Source organism: Arachis hypogaea, chromosome 3 (assembly GCF_003086295.3).
Source record: "Arachis hypogaea cultivar Tifrunner chromosome 3, arahy.Tifrunner.gnm2.J5K5, whole genome shotgun sequence".
Lineage (NCBI taxonomy): Eukaryota > Viridiplantae > Streptophyta > Magnoliopsida > Fabales > Fabaceae > Arachis > Arachis hypogaea.
In genome coordinates this window covers 14,536,288-14,555,572 of record NC_092038.1, presented here as the reverse complement: position 1 = coordinate 14,555,572, position 19,285 = coordinate 14,536,288, and the positions used below count along the sequence as shown (strand labels likewise).

General features: G+C 34.9%; 1 protein-coding gene across 4 annotated transcripts; it reads left to right on the top strand.

Moving 5' to 3' along the window:
* Nucleotides 1–521: 521 nt before the first annotated feature.
* On the top strand, nucleotides 522–7,864 carry LOC112789628 (protein PAM71-homolog, chloroplastic). Of its 4 annotated transcripts, none has more exons than XM_025831592.3 (11): nucleotides 522–894; nucleotides 987–1,136; nucleotides 2,814–2,973; nucleotides 3,819–4,005; nucleotides 4,654–4,701; nucleotides 5,412–5,508; nucleotides 6,093–6,256; nucleotides 6,443–6,508; nucleotides 7,140–7,190; nucleotides 7,269–7,373; nucleotides 7,485–7,864. In XM_025831592.3, exons 2-11 carry the CDS (start codon nucleotides 1,016–1,018, stop codon nucleotides 7,548–7,550), a joined length of 1,065 nt encoding a protein of 354 aa, XP_025687377.1. In that variant the 5' UTR covers nucleotides 522–894; nucleotides 987–1,015; the 3' UTR covers nucleotides 7,551–7,864. The 4 variants fall into 4 exon arrangements, 2 of the variants coding, with proteins under 2 accessions (XP_025687377.1, XP_025687378.1); XM_025831593.3 differs by having other exon boundaries at nucleotides 544–894; nucleotides 971–1,136; XR_011879548.1 differs by lacking the exon at nucleotides 7,140–7,190 and having other exon boundaries at nucleotides 554–894; nucleotides 6,443–6,527; nucleotides 7,245–7,373.
* Nucleotides 7,865–19,285: the final 11,421 nt, after the last annotated feature.

Genomic DNA, 19,285 nt, shown 5'->3' with positions numbered 1-19,285 from the left:
TACCTTACGTGAGTAAGGGTTGATCCCACGGAGATTGTCGGCTTGAAGCAAGCTATGGTTACCTTGTAACTCTTAGTCAGGAGATTATCAGTGAAAAGGGTTTTGTTTGCAATAAAATAAAAGAGCATGAAATAAAAGATACTTGTGATTCAATAATGGAGAACATGTTGGAGTTTTGGAGATGCTCTGTCATTTGAATATCTGCTTTCCTACTGTCTTCTTCTTCATGCACGCAAATCTAACTTGGTCAAATTTTTAATTCCTTTTAAAAATCGATTTTTTGAGGCAAAAGGACGGGGTGAAAGGGTGTCAACGCAGTCTTTGGGATCGATGGCGGACAGACAGTGGTGACGGCTGCGTAGCTGACGGAATCTATGAGACTGAGAGTGAGGGAGACGAAGAGAGGGCACGGGTGTTAGAGGATGAGGTTAGGGTTTTGGTTTTTCCGACCCGACCCGGGGTTACTTGGGTTGTTTGGCATTGGGCCAAGACAAAAAAGAAAAAAACCCCAACACAAAGCCGTTTTAGGACGAACCAAAAGAAAAAAAAAACCCAAAACCATCCCCAATCTCACTCACTCAGACACTCACAGCTTCACCTCACTCATCGCACCTCACAGAGATTCCCCCTCAGACACTCTCACCTCTCTCGCTCACAGCACGGTTACCGCCGGTCGTCCCTCGTCACTCTCCTCGCCGGCTCCTCTGCCGCGTCCCCGCACCGTCAGTGTTTGCTCGCATCTGCTTCCTCCGCTCCTGTGCCTCCGCCGTTTGTGTCGTCCCGGCCGCCTTGGCTCCGCCGTGCCTCGGCTGTCTCTACCTCCGCCTCGTCCCTCGTCTCTGTTCAGCATCTGCCAAGTGCCTGCACTCTGCACGACAAGCAAAGGGTAATTGGGTAAGTCAGCAGTTTCAAACTTTCTGGAAACTTTTGAGCTTTCGTGCAACATAACTCCACAACTCAATTACACCAGAAAAATGCAATTGTAGAGGCGCAGTTGCAGGATACTACAAAGAAAATGAAAGGGTTAGGTCCTCATGCACCAATGGTATCAAGGGGAAAACCTCCTCCTTTGTTGGCTGTGGTGGACACATTACCATGCTGCCCTTCTCTGCCAACAATCACTACCTTATCACAATGTGAGTTCTTTTTCCCAGAATTTATGCTCTTGGCTTAGTTCGCATTTAATCTTTTATGTTTTATTTATTATTTCTTTTTTAATATCTTTCTCCCTACTGGGGTTTTGACCTCGATTGAAAAAGCACGGGTGCGGCAGTTTTGGTGTGGATAATTTTGGTATGCCTGGGTATGGATTCTTTTTTTCCTTTGTTGTTTAATAAATTTCCAGTGACGCCAGTACATTGCTAGGTAGATGTCAAACGGTGTCGTTTTGAAATTTTCTATACAGCGGCACTCACTCATCACTCACTCAAAACCATTCCTTTGCTGCCACTCCACTGGCGGCAACACAAAAAGAGGACGGCCTCGAGCCGCAAAGCAGTGACTGCAGCTAGCGCAACACGCTGAGATGGTGACAAGAGCGACAGCAATGCCGGAGATGCTGCTGATCCACTCTTCTATGGTCATAGGCCATGAATCCTCTCATACTGAAGTGTTGAGGTGGCGCTTGGCAGATTTCATAGACACAAAATAGATGGACATGATAGTAAATAAATATGCTTGGTTGCACTGAGTCGGAGTAAGAAGGACACTGTCTCAGTGTATATCAGTAGGAAAGGACCCTATTGTCTATTTTTAGTGTCTCTTTGAGTGTCCTGTTCCGCCATGTTTCTTGTTGCAAACGTATCAAGTGATCTGTTTCCCAGGATTCTTTGAGTTACTGTTCTGTGTTCACTGCAACTTCATTTATTTTTTATGTGAAAATTATGTGGAAGGTTTTCTTTTGTTCATCATATCCCCTCATAGTTACATAAATTCTCCAATTTGCTCATGTATTGCGTACCGGTTTGCGTGTTTTGATTTGTGATTCTTTAGTGAACCAGAATGCTATTGGTTGCCTCTGAAATTGCAGAGTTAGATGGTCCATGGTCAATAGTGAGACTGCTGCACTGGAAGAGCCTGCTGCCATGGAGGGTGTGTGACAAAGGGTGGTTTAGAGAAAAAGCAATAATATTGGGCTTTATTTTATTTTATCTTAATTTCTTAAATGAATAATGCATCAATTACTATTAAGTGAACCCCGTACCACGAACCCAAATAACATTCCAAAGAAGCTTGCTCCACATATGTTTGACAAGGTAGCGTACTGTGTTATGTTATGCTATCACATACCTGTTTGCTTTACAACACTGTCATATACTGTTAGTCTGTTACTATATCTACTTGGGCAACATAGCTGAAATTTCAGCAGAAAGTTATGTTTTTATCCAATAAATAAATTTCATTGGTTTTCCTTTTGTTTCGTTAGCTTGTAGGTATAGTTGAATATTTTGCAGTTAGTTGTTGTGAGGAGTATACAAAAGTTTTTAAAGTACTGGAATTTGTTTGAATAGATATAGACATATAGTATGTCGTTTCAGTTGTGTTGATACTGTTATGGTATTTGCTAAGATTCTGTGCATATGGATAAGAAGTGCAAATGGTCAAAAACAAAACTGACACACATTGGGTTATTCATTGGAAAACTATGTCGCCTGAAGTAATATGATATTGATGCTAAGATTTTGTGGAGTGTATGCTTTCACTTGTATTGGGAAATCATTGGCTTTGTACAGCTTCAATTGTTCATATTTATATTTTTTCTCTTTTTTCTCCACCAATCATACTAAGTGACATTATGCCTGAATTATATATAGCAAGATGCAGACAGAAATCGACATTGAGTTTGGCCCGTGGCACAATTCGAGCTCAAACATCCAACACTGGAATAGGACCAAGAGATTTTGGAAGTAGGAGTGATATAGATGGCCAGAATGTCCCTCAAGGAAGTCCACTTAACAAAAGTTCACGTAAAATGTGAGTCTCGTTTGATTGATTTCACTTCACAATGCAAAAAAATTGTGGTCACTCAGACCTTTATGTAGTGTTTGCAACTTATCAGAATATACCTTTTGGTTTGTTGGGCATATTGGTTGCTTTTAATATTGCCATATTATCTCCTTGATAACTGAACTTCTTTGGGAGTTTGATGCAAACTTGCTATGCCCATACATATTGCTAAATTATTAAATTATTGAGTGTGTAATTCCATGATTTTACTGATTTATGCTTCTACCTTTCTTTAAATTGGTGGTATTGTGATATTAATGTTGATGTCCTACTGAAGAAAACAAGCCTTAGAGAAAATCTCAAGTTTGTTAAATGTGCTTTGGGTCAACAAACCCAAATCCTCCACTGCATTCTCTTCCTCCCTGTCAATTATGTTATTTATCATCAATCTGACCCTAACATTATTTTCTTGTTTCTTTTATTCTCCTATCGTGTACTTAGTATTGCCGTAAATGTGGGTGTGAATCATTTCATGTACTAGATTCTTAACCCCCCATCTGATACCAAATGTTCCTTGAGTAGACTATTGTTTGCTCTTGCATGCTAGGTTCTGGGCAGTTTGTGTTGTTTCTTTTCAAACGTTCTTTGATGATCCTCTTCTTTGTGTTTAAGCTTGAGTTTTTTGTTTTTGTTCCCATGTCTCCCTGCGAACCCAAAAACGGAAAAAAGAGGTAGGAATACATTTGAAGACAACAACAATTGAAGTTTTCAATTCATGTAGCAGATTATGCTAGTGCCATTTTAATCGTACTTGCAATTCTTGCATGGTCCTATTGTAATTCTTATGTAAATCATAACTTATGGTTTGACAGCGTGAAACCACCTAAATGGATTGCCCGGTATCCGACCTTTATAGCTCTTGCATTGATTGGATGTGCTCTTGTATTTTCACTAGTAACCTTTTTGAAAGGGGGACCTGCGTCAGTTCTAGCAGCAATTTCAAAATCAGGATTCACTGCTGCATTTACATTAATATTTGTTTCTGAGATTGGGGACAAGGTAATGACTATTATTGCCTATAGTTTAACTCTTAACTTCGTCATTTGATTCTCATGTTCTGAAAATCATTATATGCTAGGTGCTTAACTACCGATTTAGTAAAAATTAAGTTTTTATATCAATATATACACTTCAGTCGGTTTATCGATGGCCATTTCCGTAAAGGTTTATATTGTTAGTGGGAACATAATGTGAACATGTGTGTTCCTCAATAAAGAAGACAATGAAATATGTTGGAGTAGAACATATTCTCTCGTGCTGTTAGCTGGGGACAAGGGTTTTGCAGTGCTCAAAATAATTTGTCTGACTACCTTAACAGTTTATCCTTTTCCAATTTATCTGGATAAGCAAAAATATTGATGCTTTGAGAAGATATCAACTTAGTTATTAGTATCCTACTGGAATTATAATTTGAGAAACATGATTATGTGTTGAATCAAATGAGAAGGCTTTTAATTTTTTATTTTTTTATAGTATTTGATAGAGATTTCTGCAACTAATCTTGGATACATGGAAGTTGGAGTGTTTTGTATCTCGGGTTGAGTTTTGTAATAATTTAAGAAAAAAAGATCACATAGGTTTAGTTAATCATGTTTAAGTTATTGATATATTACGGGACCTGAAGTTAGTTTTCTATGTTTTGGTCAGACATTCTTCATTGCTGCACTCTTGGCAATGCAATATGAGAAGGGATTGGTATGTTTTCTCACTTCTCTCCACAATCATATTAGTTACACCTACTCCCACTCTCCGATCACAAATTGTATTTCAACACGATATCATCAATTATATTATGAACTTATGGTGTTCTTGTTTGTTAATTATTCTTGCTTATACACTCAACTGATTTATAGTAATGAAATTTATTGAGTTGGAAAATTCCTCGATTTTCTCTATTCTGTTATCTACTTTGGTATCAAATAACAGGAATTTAGCATCTTATGCCGCTCTAGTGTCCTAAAATTTGATCCATTTTTAATTTAATATATAGCCAACTGTAATATCAGCATTCTAAATTGCTAGTGGTTAGCTCATAGATTGGTTGTCTTCATACTGTAAATAAGAGATTCATGCATAAATTTAGACACACATTACTCAAACGGATGTGTTTTAATGCAATCCTTGCCTAAACTATTCATGTAGATGTAGTAACCTGAGTTGCATCATCACTTATCTGACAATTTTGCAAATTGGAAATCTTAAAAGAGGATGTCTATAAGAAAATAAATAAATAATATTGAAAAAGCATACAATATTTCGGGATCTTGCCCTATACTCGTGTTGAGAATTGAGACTTTACCTACTGAGATTTTAGTTCCAACGGACCAGTGCATCTTAGTTTAATTTAATTTATTTTGGAGCACAATTTTATATATATTTTAACATAACTTTTGTATATTAATTAGGTCCTATTGGGGTCAATGGGTGCTCTTGCACTCATGACAATCCTATCAGTTGTAATTGGTCGAATCTTTCAGTCAGTGCCTGCTCAGTTCCAGACAAGTAAGTGGTAAAATATGATATTTCTTATTCTGAGAAGATTTTTTATATCTTGTTATGTTCTAGGAGTGATCCTCAGAAGTCAGAATGTATTAACGATGAAATAATAAACTGTCTGGTTGAGTATTCAAGAGACTAAACACTCCTAGCATGAATTCTATTTCCATCTATCTCAGTAAGCCCCCTCAATACCTCTCCCATCTCCCTAAATACCCTCTCATCTCTCCCCTGTAATAGAATTGTGCACACACCACCACTTTGCCAGCTTGGAAATTAGTTATAAAAGTCACCACTCCTAATAGAATGCTATCGTGGCCCATCTGCTTTTCTGCAACGCTGGAGTTTCCAATTTATTTCTCCAATAAATATCAATCTTCATTGTTTGTTTTTCAAATTAGATTGAAATATCTGAAGTCTCTATGTAATTGGTGCTCAATTTTGGTTTCAAAATCAAAATATGCAGTTTCTATCATGCTCTTGAATTCAGTTGGATCTAGTTTCTTTTTTGCCAATTATGTGAGGGAAAATGAAGCACTTAGCTGTTATAATTACTGCCAGATTTTCATTTTTTTATGGTTTACCTGCAGCCTTGCCAATCGGAGAATATGCTGCAGTAACTCTTCTTTTGTTTTTTGGCCTAAAAGCAATAAAAGATGCATGGGATCTTCCATCTAATGGGGTTAAGAACGGTGGTAATGGTAACTCCGAGCTTAATGAATTTGCTGAGGCAGAGGAGCTTGTGAAAGAAAAGGTTTGAATCCTATGTATCTGAATTACAGGGCCTTTATTGAGATACGGACTTCTCAGCCCAAGTTTTATAATATGAAACAGCATTGTTATATATTCAAGGGTTACTTGGTTGTGTTTTCTTCATATTGGCAGTTTAACTTGTATGTACAGTTTCCTTGTCATTGATGTCTTTCCATATGTCCTTCAGGTGTCGAAACGGCTTTCAAATCCATTTGAGGTTATTTGGAAATCATTCAGCCTTGTATTCTTTGCTGTAAGTCTCCTTTGCTCTTGTTATACTCAACAACAGGACACCTTGATACTTATAAATGAAATCAAATGTGAAACAACAAAATCTATAAAAGCAATGTGCAAATATTACAATTTAGTCTCTTACTCAGTATGTCGCAAATGATCTTTATTCCCTCGAAATTCCACTTATATTTTTCATCAGTCTTGGAATTAAAGATAATGTCATAATATCTCTACAATATCGATGATCTCTTAGTTTTGCTTCTAATTATTTCATCAATTCTGTTTCAACAATCACTTTTGTAAGTAAAGAAGGCATAGTCTCTTAATAATCCTTTTGTAGATGGACTAATGTATAGAATCAACAAAAGCTATATAGAATCAAGCTTTAATATTGGTTAATTATCTATTATCTATATAAAAGGGATATGGAAGGGCTTTGGTGTACAAATTTCATGAAATGCTTTTCATTATAACCTATAAAAAGTATATTTTTCCTATTTTGAAAACCCAGAAATATTTATTATCTTGACTAACCTCATGTATATTATTATTATTATACATATTTAATTTATTAAAAAGTGGATTAATAAGCACCGTAGTGTATATAAATATATATCATGAATTTTAATTTGGTAACTGCAATTGCCTAGGAATGGGGAGATCGTTCTATGCTTGCCACAATTGCACTTGGGGCTGCTCAGGTACCCTTTTAAATTCCAAGACTGTAATATATTTTGCTTAATGCGTTAACCTAGCTAATAATGTCTTGGCCTGTTCAGTCTCCATGGGGTGTTGCTAGTGGAGCCATTGGTGGACACCTACTTGCAACCTCAATTGCTATAGTAGGGGGAGCATTACTTGCTAACTACATTTCTGAAAAACTGGTATAAGCCATAACCATACCTCATAACGTTACACGGCCTCAAGTATTTTATTTATTTATTTATTTATTTATTTATTTATTTAATATCTAAGTCGGTTCATCTTCCTTTCAGGTTGGCTACTTGGGTGGAGGGTTGTTTCTAATTTTTGCTGTTGCTACCTTTTTTGGGGTTTTCTGATTGTTGTTGCTTGGTGCCACTCCTTTCTTGTATGTGTAATATGTCACTGATAGTGCTAGCGATACAACGAAGAAGCTCAAGCACCCGAGGGATGCTGAGAGATCAACAGAAATTTAATATTTCAATTTCCTTGAACAGATATCGTCATTATAAAGGAAATTGCTCATGTATAGCATATGAATAAAAAATTGTGATTCTTTAACCTTGAGATTAGCTTTTGTAATGTGTGATTTGTTGTTAGTACAAACTAAATAGACTAGCAAAACAATGTTTTCCTGAATATTAATAGATATAAGGACTTAGAACTGAGGAAATCTAGGAGGTGCAGAACAAAAACTGTCGAAAGGAAGGATCACAATTTTTTTTTTCTTAAAAATGTACACGAAGACTCCCAAAGGTCGCCCCCATCTTATTGATAATATTCTGGCCAAGTATTCCATTCGATGGAACTGCAAAAAACATTTATAGAGTTGAACAACACAACTTTTAAATATTAAATTTAAACCTTGCACAATGAAAAGTGGAAAAGAAGAGATATCCTTTGCCTTCATCCCTGGGAAAGGGTCCGCAGCAAAATTGCTACCGGAAATTTCTGGCCTACAAATTAAGTTTGGTAGAAAAGTACTACGTGAGTTACTGGCTTTATTCTCTTGTTTCTTTTTTTTTTTTTTTTTTTTTTTTTTAACTGGGAATAGAAGAACTATCAATTCAAAGGAGCCAAGATATCCATCAAGGCCAGGTTCATTACATGAGTAGGTGCATCTTCCATCCACACTTTGTTTGGATTGGTAAAAACATATTGTACTAGTTCATGAGTTACTCTATTTCCCTCTCTCTTCACATGATTAAAGAAAATTGATCTAAAATTACCTATTAAATACAGACTATCAGCAAAACAAGAGTCATTTACCTTTACCTTTCTTTGTTTGAGAGCTTTCACCTGCATACTATCACTCTCTAAAATAATATTTGTAAAGCAACTTTCTATAGCCATCTTCATTCCTCAGTAGGCAGCATATGTTTCTGCCTCATGGGCTTCAAGGGGAAAGGGAATAGCCCAACAAGCTGTTGCCATGACTTGGCCCAAGTTATCTCTAATAACAACCCCTACACCTCCTTTATTAATATTACCAATGGTTGCATCTATATTAACTTTTAGCATTGAGTTTGGTGGCTCTTTCCACTTCTGCATAAGGAAAATTGGTGGGTTATGATTCTTCCTCAACTCTTCCATAGTAGTTTGGGCGTTCCAAAATTCTTCGAAGGAGGTCAAAGCTTTTTTTTTTATTTCTTCTTCAATTGTTAGCACTTTCTTTTCAAAAATCATCGAATTTCTTGCTCGCCAGAGTTGATTTAGTAAGGTACAAAAAAGATCCTGTTCTTTCATCTGAAACTTACCCAAAATCTCTGTAATCCATCCTTTCACATTAATTTCTCTATTTGTTTCAGGCCTTAAATTGAATGGTGATGCAAACCAGAAACGCCTTGCAAAATCACCGTGTTTAAAAAGGTGTTCTTCCGTCTCCTCTCCTACCTAGCATCTCTCACAAATTGGTGGACATTCAATTCCTCTGCACCTTAGGTTCTTCATAGTTGGGAGGGATTTATGCATCAGTCTCCACAGAAAATTCAGTGTTCTTGAGGGGGCTTTAATCTTCCAACCTTCTTCTACTTGAGGATCTAGTGGTGACACCTAGTAACGGATCTCCAATAATGAATTCTTTTGGATAATTCTTCGTGAATTTCTATTTCCTTGGTCTGAGAGTCCTAGGATCAGGTTCAAATAGATTTTGGTTTGCTTAGTTGTCAGTTCCAAGATTTTTTGCAGTTTCAGGAGATAATACAGAATTGTCTCCTACGGAATTGACTGACACAGTAGGTTGACCTCTCTGCTGCAAATGAAAATCAGTTTGAGCTTGGTTCTCATTTTTTATATCACTATTTAGTCATCTTGCAAAGATCTTAAAATAATATTAGTATCATAAAAGGAAACATGTATAGATTCCTCAATAATTCTAGAATCTTTGTGATAAACTCTATAAGCTTTGCTAGTTGTGGAATATCCAATGAAAATGCATTCATAGGTCTTTGAATAAAACTTTTCTAAGTTATCTTTAGTGTTTAATACAAAACATTTGCATTCAAAGATATGAAAATATTTAAGATTGGGACGGGTTCTTTTTCATAATTCATAAGGTATTTTCTTCAAAAACCTCCTAATGATTGTTCTATTTAAAATATAACACTCTGTGTTGACCACTTTGGTCCAAAGAAACTTAGGGACATTGCTTTCACATAAGATGACTCTAGTCATTTTTTGAAGACTTCTATTTCTTTGTTCAATAACACTATTTTGTTGAGATGTTCTTGGACAAGAAAAGTTATGTGAGATTCCTAGTTCATCATAAAAAGTTTCAAACTCACAATTTTTAAATTCCTTTCCGTGATCACTTTTAATAGAAACAATATTTAAATATTTTTCATTTTGAACCTGTTGCTAAACACCTCAAAGGCCGAAAAAATATCACTTTTATGAGCAAGAAAAAGAACTCAACCAAATCTTGTATAATCATCCATAATTACCATGTCATAATATTTACTGCCTAAAATTTGAGTCCTAGTTAACCCAAAAAGATCAATATGTAGCAATTCAAGAGGTCTTTTAGTCAAAATGTCTTCCTTTGACTTAAATAAACTTTTTGTTTGCTTTTTTATTTGACATGCATCGTAAGTGAAATCTTTGTCAAATTTTATTTTAGGAAGACCTTTCACGAAAGCTTTCTTTACTAGCTTGGCTATTTGAAATATGCTAGCATGATATAGCATTTTATGTCATAGACAATTTTTAAAATTCATGGAATTAAAACAAGCTAAATTTTGACTTTTGAGTTTATTTAGTGTAAGGTCATACACATTATCACATCTTTTAGCTATAAACAATACTTCATCCGAATTTTCAGTTACAACAAGATATTCCAATTTTTTGAAAAATTACCCAATAACCTACGTTACAAAGTTGGATAATCCTCAAAAGATATATCTCAACCCATCAACTAAAAATACATTGTCAATACAAGTAGAAAAGTCCTTACCCACTTTATCTATGGCAATGATCTTGCCTTTTCCATCATCACCGAATATCACAAAATCCTCGATTGTACTAATTGATTTTGATGAAGAATGTGAATTTTTCGGTCATGTGCCTTGAACATCCGCTATCAAGATACCACATGCCTTTCTTCTTCCTATATGCAAGAAAAATCTACACAAAGCTTTAAATGATCTTAGGTATCCAAATAAATTTGGATCTTTAGATATTAATCCTCCTTGGTTGCCCAAGGATATTAAAATCCTTTACCACCTCGTATACTTTATTTCCAACTTTTTTTTTAACAATAAAGTATTGATGAGATGAAAGACCATATTTTTTGCAAGTTTGACAATGATTCCTCTTTGCTGGTTTTTGCAAGTAATAAGAGGTTTGAAATCTTTTGGTTTTAGAGGTTGAAGCTTCAGTGTCAGCATAAGATTTTTCAAAAACAGCTTTATATTTTTCAAAATATTCCAACTTAGATTTTTCAAACAAGGAATTTTTATTACTAGTAATTTGTCCAAGTTTTTGAAATTTTGAGCAGATTGTGCTATGTTTTAGTTTAAGCCTCTAATCACTATATGCAATCTTTTATTTTCATCAATTAGGTCCATTAACGCATTTACTGTGTGCTTTTCTTTAAATTTTTCATTTTCAAATTTAAGAAGTTTATTTTCTTTGATTAAATTAATAGCACCTTTGATTTGTTTTAGTTTTTCTTTAAGGAAAGTATTTTCAGCTTTTAAAGAATTATTTTCTGACTCACATTAATAAAATTTATCGAAAATATTTCTAACATGTGCTGTTAGATTATTAACCGTTTGATATAATTTTTCATTAGATAGATTAAAATAATTTACCTTTTTCACTTGATCTTAGTCAATCATAAAGCAAATTTTGCTTCGTGTTAAAACTCTTCTTCGTCTTCGGAGTCATTTTTAAGGCCCTCCTATAATGTCATCATCACATTCCTCTTGTCTTTGTTCATCTTGTCCTTTTTCTTATTTAACAACACAAATTTTTATGTTAATACGATATTTTCAAAAAATGTTATTTTTAGCAATTAATTTTATTTCGATGAATTAATTTCGAATTTTAAAATAAAATAAATGATAATATAATTTTATTATTATGTTATTAATTTATATATGCTATAATTATAATAGAGCCTAGATAATAATAATATTATTATTATCAAGTCCGATATTTGTCTAATATAAAAAATTATTGGTATTTTTTGATGAATTTAGAGTTGTTAATACTTTATCAAATATCCTTCATCTTTAAATTACTAATGTTATTATATTAATAACTTTTATATATATATATATAATTTTTTATATATTATTATTTATGTTTTAATATATTCAATTTTCATAATTATTCGTTTAAGATATTTATAACTTGAACCGCCGAGTTAGCAACTCCAGAACTTGACACCAAGCCCCTAAATCACCATTACTTACTCATTCATTATCTTAGTTCGTTTCTCATTGGCCGAAGCCAGGAAAAGAGATTTGGCCGAAGCCATTAAGGGAACCAAAGTAAAAGAAATTGAAAACGTGGCTTGTAATGCATATGTACATATATATAATCGTTACACATGCTTCTTTTAATTAATAACCATGACACCTATAATGCTTCAACACCACAAATTCTAATTTATTACCAATCAACCTCTAATTATCTTCCTTTCTCCGCATGCATCACCGAATGAACTTGAAGAAAAGAAGAGAAAGAAACCGAGAGTGAGAAAGAGAGAATCTCCATGACCGTAAAGCTTTCGACTTCGATTTCTTGTGATTCGTAATTTTAATAAAAAAATTAATTCAATTAAAGTGTTTGTATTTTTTTTCTTTACACATTGACATCACTTTTATTCTATAGAAGTTGACAATAATTTAACTCTTCTTTTTGAGTTCGGTCAATTGAAACTTTAAGAGGTATAGACGATTTCGAACGTTTTCTTCTTCAGCAATTCGATCAAAAAACTTTTTTAAAATTTTTGTTATTTTGATTTAATGCAGAAATAGAATTTTAGTAAATTTTTGCCAATTAAATTTATATTTGATAAGTGAATTGAGATTATAATTAATTGTTGAATGAATTTATTTGAGATTATGTTGAATTTTTGTGAAACCTTGATAATTGATGATTATTGATGGTTCGGTCAGGGAGAAACAGTCCAATCCATGATACATTAACAAAATTTGGGCTGTTACAATGTTAAAAATTAAGTAAAATTTAATGAGGTTTAAGTGGCTAAGTGATTATATAAAAGTTACGGTAAATCCGTAACTGTAAAATTTAAAAACGGATTAAGATTTAAATGTATATTTTGATAAGAAAATAAGTAGAATTTTAGTTCTTTATGAAGAGAAGAAACAACCATGAAGAATTATTTTTGGGGATATAAATGTATTTTTATGAAAAGATTAAGTTTAATATTATAATTATATAAGTTTTCAAATAATTTGGGTAATAAATAAAGTTTAAGGGTAAAATAATTATTTTATAAAAGATTAGGGTTATTTTTATAAATATGAAACAAAGAGTGAAGGTTTAAATATATTTCTATAAAATGTTGAGGTAACAAATAAAATATTAAAGAATTCGTGGTTTAGAAATTAATTAATAAAAGTTTGAAAATAAGATTTAATAAAATAAGTTTTGAGAGTATTAGAAATATTTTTTTAAATATTTGTTTAAAATTACTCAATTATATTAGAGTAAATTATTATTATAATTATTATTTATCAAATATATTATTTTATAAGAATATTATTATATGTATTATGAAGAATAAAACAGAGAGTAATAAGCAGACCAATCTTAAAAGCTTTACAGAACACCGACTTAAGTAAAGAACCTTATGATTTCTTTTCCATAAAATACTTAGTGAAGATAGTTTGAACTATTAAATATAAATAAGTAAAAGACAGAAGAAAAAGAGAAGATAAATCGGCCAGAAAGGTCACGCAAGGGTGACAATAGTATGGTTATGGTGCTGAAGGATAAATATTGACAAGCCGTTGGCTTTGTATATGAATGATTGTGCGGGGATGCCCATAAATATGGAATGACTTCCAAGAAAAAGGGTCACATACTTCAGCTGGAGAATCAGCGCCTATGTAACACCCTACCTTTTAACACCTCATGATCGTATTAAAAGTTTAGGCGTTACCTACCTCTAAGCTGTTAATTTAATATTATAATTATTTAATACTAAGCCTTCGCGAATATAAACCGAATTCTTAGTTACAAAGTTGAAAAGTATTTACTTAAAATTCACTTAATCACATAATTATTTTTACATAATAATAAATACATAAGCTTAATCAAAACTTTTGAAATACAAATCCTGCCCCTCTAAAAATCTCAAAATGACAAATGACGAGCAAAATGACAAATGACGAAGGGTAAAATAAAATCTAAGACTAAATCATATACAGAAAATGAAAACATATATATACATAAGGTTCCATAATTCGATCGCGGCTTCGTGCTAAGCTTCCTGAACCTGTCACTAAAAAGAAATCCTGTAGGGGAGTAAGAATATATATATACAGCATAGACTTAAAAACCAATGAATAATCATCCGAAAACCTTTTCAAAAGAACAATATTTAATTTTCCAGAAATTCATAACCTTTCTTTTTTTATAAGAAAATATTAATCAGTTTCCTAGACTGTATAAATGACCAACCCGTCCAATTATAGGTTCATTAAGTCTATGTTGAACCAGCTTGATTTTTCATACTTTACAAATACTTCAATCAGAGACCAATCACAAAATCAATCAACACAATCAACAATTCAGCACTAATACTCAATCAACAAAAGTACCACACTAGAGCAAACACAGGAAAAACAGACAAGGAAAGCACAGATATAGGCAGCAGTTACAACAGATAGTTTAGATAGTAGATAATAACACTTAAGCAATTAGGCAAACCAAAACAAATTCAAACCCAAACAAAGCATGCAAATGCAGATGATACATGTCTGCCCTATGGCTAATGAGCTCATCTGTCGGTTATACAACCAACCCGACATGTCCTTGTAGCTAACCATTGCCTACGTCTATATGAAGCCGAATAAATACATGCATGAAACATCAAGTACTTTTATTAAGAAAATAAACTATGTACTAGAAAACAAACTATGAACTAGAAAATAAACTAAAAATTAGAAACATGACAATCGTTAAGTAGTTTCTCTGATTGTTTGGAGCCGATACTAGTCATGCTGAGGGTGCAATGTGTTTTTAATGAAATTTTTGGCGGAACACCAAACTTAGCATCCAACATTCATCCCTTAATTATTTTGGTGTGCAATACCAAACTTAGCTCTTTGCAATACAGAGAAATCTACTTAACTTCTTTATTGAAATAACTAAGAAAGTAAAACTACTGACCTGTAGTTGATGACTTTCTTCCTCTTCTTCCAGTTTGTTAAGAGGAATGACCTCAAGGGGGGAGAAGATTCAGCTACTGTCCTTTGTCTTGGCCTCTCGTCAGTAAGCTTTCTTTTGTAAATGGCTTGATTGATCTTGCTTGCTGGATCAGGGACAATAGTGGTGCCCTTGTTAGTTGCCTTCACTTCTTTGAATCCAAGTCTTGGTTCCTGTGTTATTACTGGAGTTTTGTCTTCATCAAGAGTCCCTTACAATGATGGTTCTGTGAGCTCTTCCTCTATGCACTTCTCTACTTCACTTGAGTGTGACTTCTCTTGAGTGTTGGTGGACGAAATTGTGATCATCAATAATGGCTCCAAAGGCTTGGTGCTCTCAAACGTGAATCACACTTTATCACAATTCCGCACAACTAACCAGCAAGTGTACTGGGTCATCCAAGTAATACCTTACGTGAGTAAGGGTCGATCCCACAGAGATTGTTGGTATGAAGCAAGCTATGGTCATCTTGTAAATCCCAGTCAGGCAGATTTAACTGGTTTAAGAGATTATTGGTTTAAATAAAGAGAACAAAATAAACAGAAAATAAAGATAAAGTTACTCATGTAATTCAATGGTGGGAATTTCAGATAGGTGTATGGAGGTGCTGTGTTCCTTCTGAATCTCTGCTTTCCTACTTCTTCCTTCTAGTTTTTCATCACTCCTTTCCATGGCAAGCTGTATGTAGGGCATCACCGTTGTCAATGGCTACATCTCATCCTCTCAGTGAAAATGGTCCAAATGCTCTGTCACAGCACGGCTAATCATCTGTCGGTTCTCAATCAGGTTGGAATAGAATCCAGTGATTCTTTTGCGTCTGTCACTAACGCCCAGCCTTCAGGAGTTTGAAGCTCGTCACAGTCATTCAATCCCGGAATCCTACTCGGAATACCACAGACAAGGTTAGACTTTCCGGATTCCCATGAATGCCGCCATCAATTCTAGCTTATACCACGAAGATTCTGATTAAGGAATCCAAGAGATATGCGCCCGGCCTAAGGTAGAACGGAAGTGGTTGTCAGTCACGTGCGTTCATAGGTGAGAATGATGATGAGTGTCATGGATCATCACATTCATCAAGTTGAAGTGCAACGGATATCTTAGAACAGGAATAAATCGAATTGGATAGAAGATAGTAGTAATTGTATTAAAACTTGAGGTACAGCAGAGCTCCATACCCTTAATCTATGGTGTGTAGAAACTCCACCGTTGAAAATACATAAGTGAAAAGTCCAGGCATGGCCGAATGGCCAGCCCCCAGATATAAGAACTAAACATCCCCTGATTGAATAATACAATCAAAAGATCCCCCCGATCCATAATACAAAGGTAAAAAGTTCTATTTATACTAAACTAGCTACTAGGGTTTACAGAAGTAAGTAATTGATGCATAAATCAACTTCCGGGGCCCACTTGGTGTGTGCTTGGGCTGAGCTTGATCTATCCACGAGCAGAGGCTTCTCTTGGAGTTGAACACCAAGTTGTAACGTGTTTTGGGCGTTCAACTCTGGTTTGTGACGTGTTTTTGGCGTTTGACTCCAGAATGCAGCATAGAACTGGCGTTGAGTGCCGGTTTACGTCGTCTAATCACGAATAAAGTATGGACTATTATATATTGCTGGAAAGCTCTGGATGTCTACTTTTCAACGCCGTTAAGAGCGCGCCATTTAGAGTTTTGTAGCTCCAGAAAATCTATTTTGAGTGCAGGGAGGTCAGATTCCAACAGCATCAGCAGTCCTTTGTCAGCCTCCTATCAGAGTTTTGCTCAGGTCCCTCAATTTCAGCCAGAAAATACCTGAAATCACAGAAAAACACACAAACTCATAGTAAAGGCAAGAAATGTGAATTTAGCATAAAAACTACCTAAAAACATTGCCAAAAAGCATATAAATTATCCGCTCATCACAACACCAAACTTAAATTGTTGCTTGTCCCCAAGCAACTGAAAATCAAATAGGATAAAAAGAAGAGAATATACTATAAATCTCAAAATATCTATGAATATTAGTTCTAGTTAGATGAGCGGGACTTGTAGCTTTTTCTTTCTGAACAGTTTTGGCATCTCACTTTTTCCTTTGAAGTTTAGAATGATTGGCTTCTATAGGAACTTAGAATTTCAGATAGTGTTATTGATTCTCCTAGTTAAGTTTGTTGATTCTTGAACACAGCTACTTTTATGAGTCTTGGCTGTGGCCCTAAGCACTTTGTTTTCCAGTATTACCACCAGATGCATAAATGCCACAGACACATGACTGGGTGAACCTTTTCAGATTGTGACTCAGCTTTGTTAGAGTCCCCAGTTAGAGGTGTCCAGAGCTCTTAAGCACACTCTTTTTGCTTTGGATCACGACTTTAACCACTCAATCTCAAGCTTTTCACTTGGACCTGCATGCCACAAGCACATGGTCAGGGACAGCTTGATTTAGCCGCTTAGGCCTGGATTTTATTTCCTTGGGCCCTCCTATCCATTGATACTCAAAGCCTTGGATCCTTTTTACCCTTGCCTTTTGGTTTTAAGGGCTATTGGCTTTTTCTGCTTGCTTTTTCTTTTTCTTTCTATTTTTTTTGCAAAATTATTATTTTTTTCCGCAAGTTTTTGCTTTTTCACTGCTTTTTCTTGCTTCAAGAATCAATTTCTTGATTTTTCAGATTGTCAATAACATTTTTCTTTGTTCATCATTCTTTCAAGAGCCAACAATTTTAACATTCATAAACAACAAGATAAAAAATATACACTGTTCAATCATTCATTCAGAAAACAAAAAGTATTGTCACCACATCAATATAATTAAACTAAATTCAAGGATAAATTTGAAAATCATGTACTTCTTGTTCTTTTGAATTAAAAACATTTTTCTTTTAAGAGAGGTGAAGGATTCATGGAATTTATTTATAACTTTAAGACATAGTTACTAAACACTAATGATCATGAAGTAGAGACACAAATATAGATGACATAATAAGCATAAAAACCGAAAAAAAAAATAAGAACAAGGAATGAGTCCACCTTAGTGGCGTCTTCTTCTTGAAGGACTAATGATGTCCTTAAGCTCTTCTATGTCCCTTCTTTGCCTTTGTTGCTCCTCCCTCATTGCTCTTTGATCTTCTCTTATTTCATGGAGAATGATGGAGTGCTCTTGATGTTCCACCCTTAATTGTTCCACATTGTAACTCAAATCTTCTAAGGAAGTGTTGAGTTGTTCCCAATAGTTGTTGGGAGGAAAGTGCATCCCTTGAGGCATCTCCGGGATTTCTTGGTGATGAGCTTCCTCATGCGTCTCTTGGGTTCCATGAGTGGGCTCTCTTGTTTGCTCCATCCTTTTCTTAGTGATGGGCTTGTCCTCCTCAATGAAGATGTCTCCTTCTATGATAACTCCAGCTGAGTAACATAGATGGCAAATAAGATGAGGAAAAGCTAGCATTGCCAAAGTATAGGACTTATCGGCTATTTTGTAGAATTCATGGGGGATGACTTCATGAACTTCTACTTCCTCTCCAATCATGATGCTATGAATCATGATGGCCCGATCCACAGTAACTTCAGATCGGTTGCTAGTGGGGATGATGGAGCGTTGAATGAACTCCAACCATCCTCTAGCCACAGGCTTGAGGTCCAGTCTTCTTAGTTGAACCGGATTGCCTTTGGAGTCTCTTTTCCATTGAGCTCCTTCCACACATATGTCCATAAGGACTTGGTCCAACCTTTGATTAAAGTTGACCCTTCTAGTGTAGGGGCGTGCATCTCCTTGCATCATGGGTAAGTTGAATTCCAACCTCACATTTTTCGGACTAAAATCTTAGTATTTCCCCCGAACCATTGTAAGATAATTCTTTGGATTCAGGTTCACACTTTGATCATGGTTCCTAGTGATCCATGCATTGGCATAGAACTCTTGAACCATTAAGATTCTGACTTGTTAGATGGGGTTGGTTAGAACTTCCTAACCTCTTCTTTGGATCTCGTGTCGGATCTCCGGGTACTCATTTTTCTTGAGCTTGAAAGGGACCTCGAGGATCACCTTCTTCTTGGCCACAACATCATAGAAGTGGTTTTGATGGGCTTTAGAGATGAATCTTTCCATCTCCCATGACTCAGAGGTGGAAGCTTTTGTCTTCCCTTTCCCTTTTCTAGAGGTTTCTCCGGCCTTAGGTGTCATTAATGGTAATGGAAAAACAAAAAGCTTATGCTTTT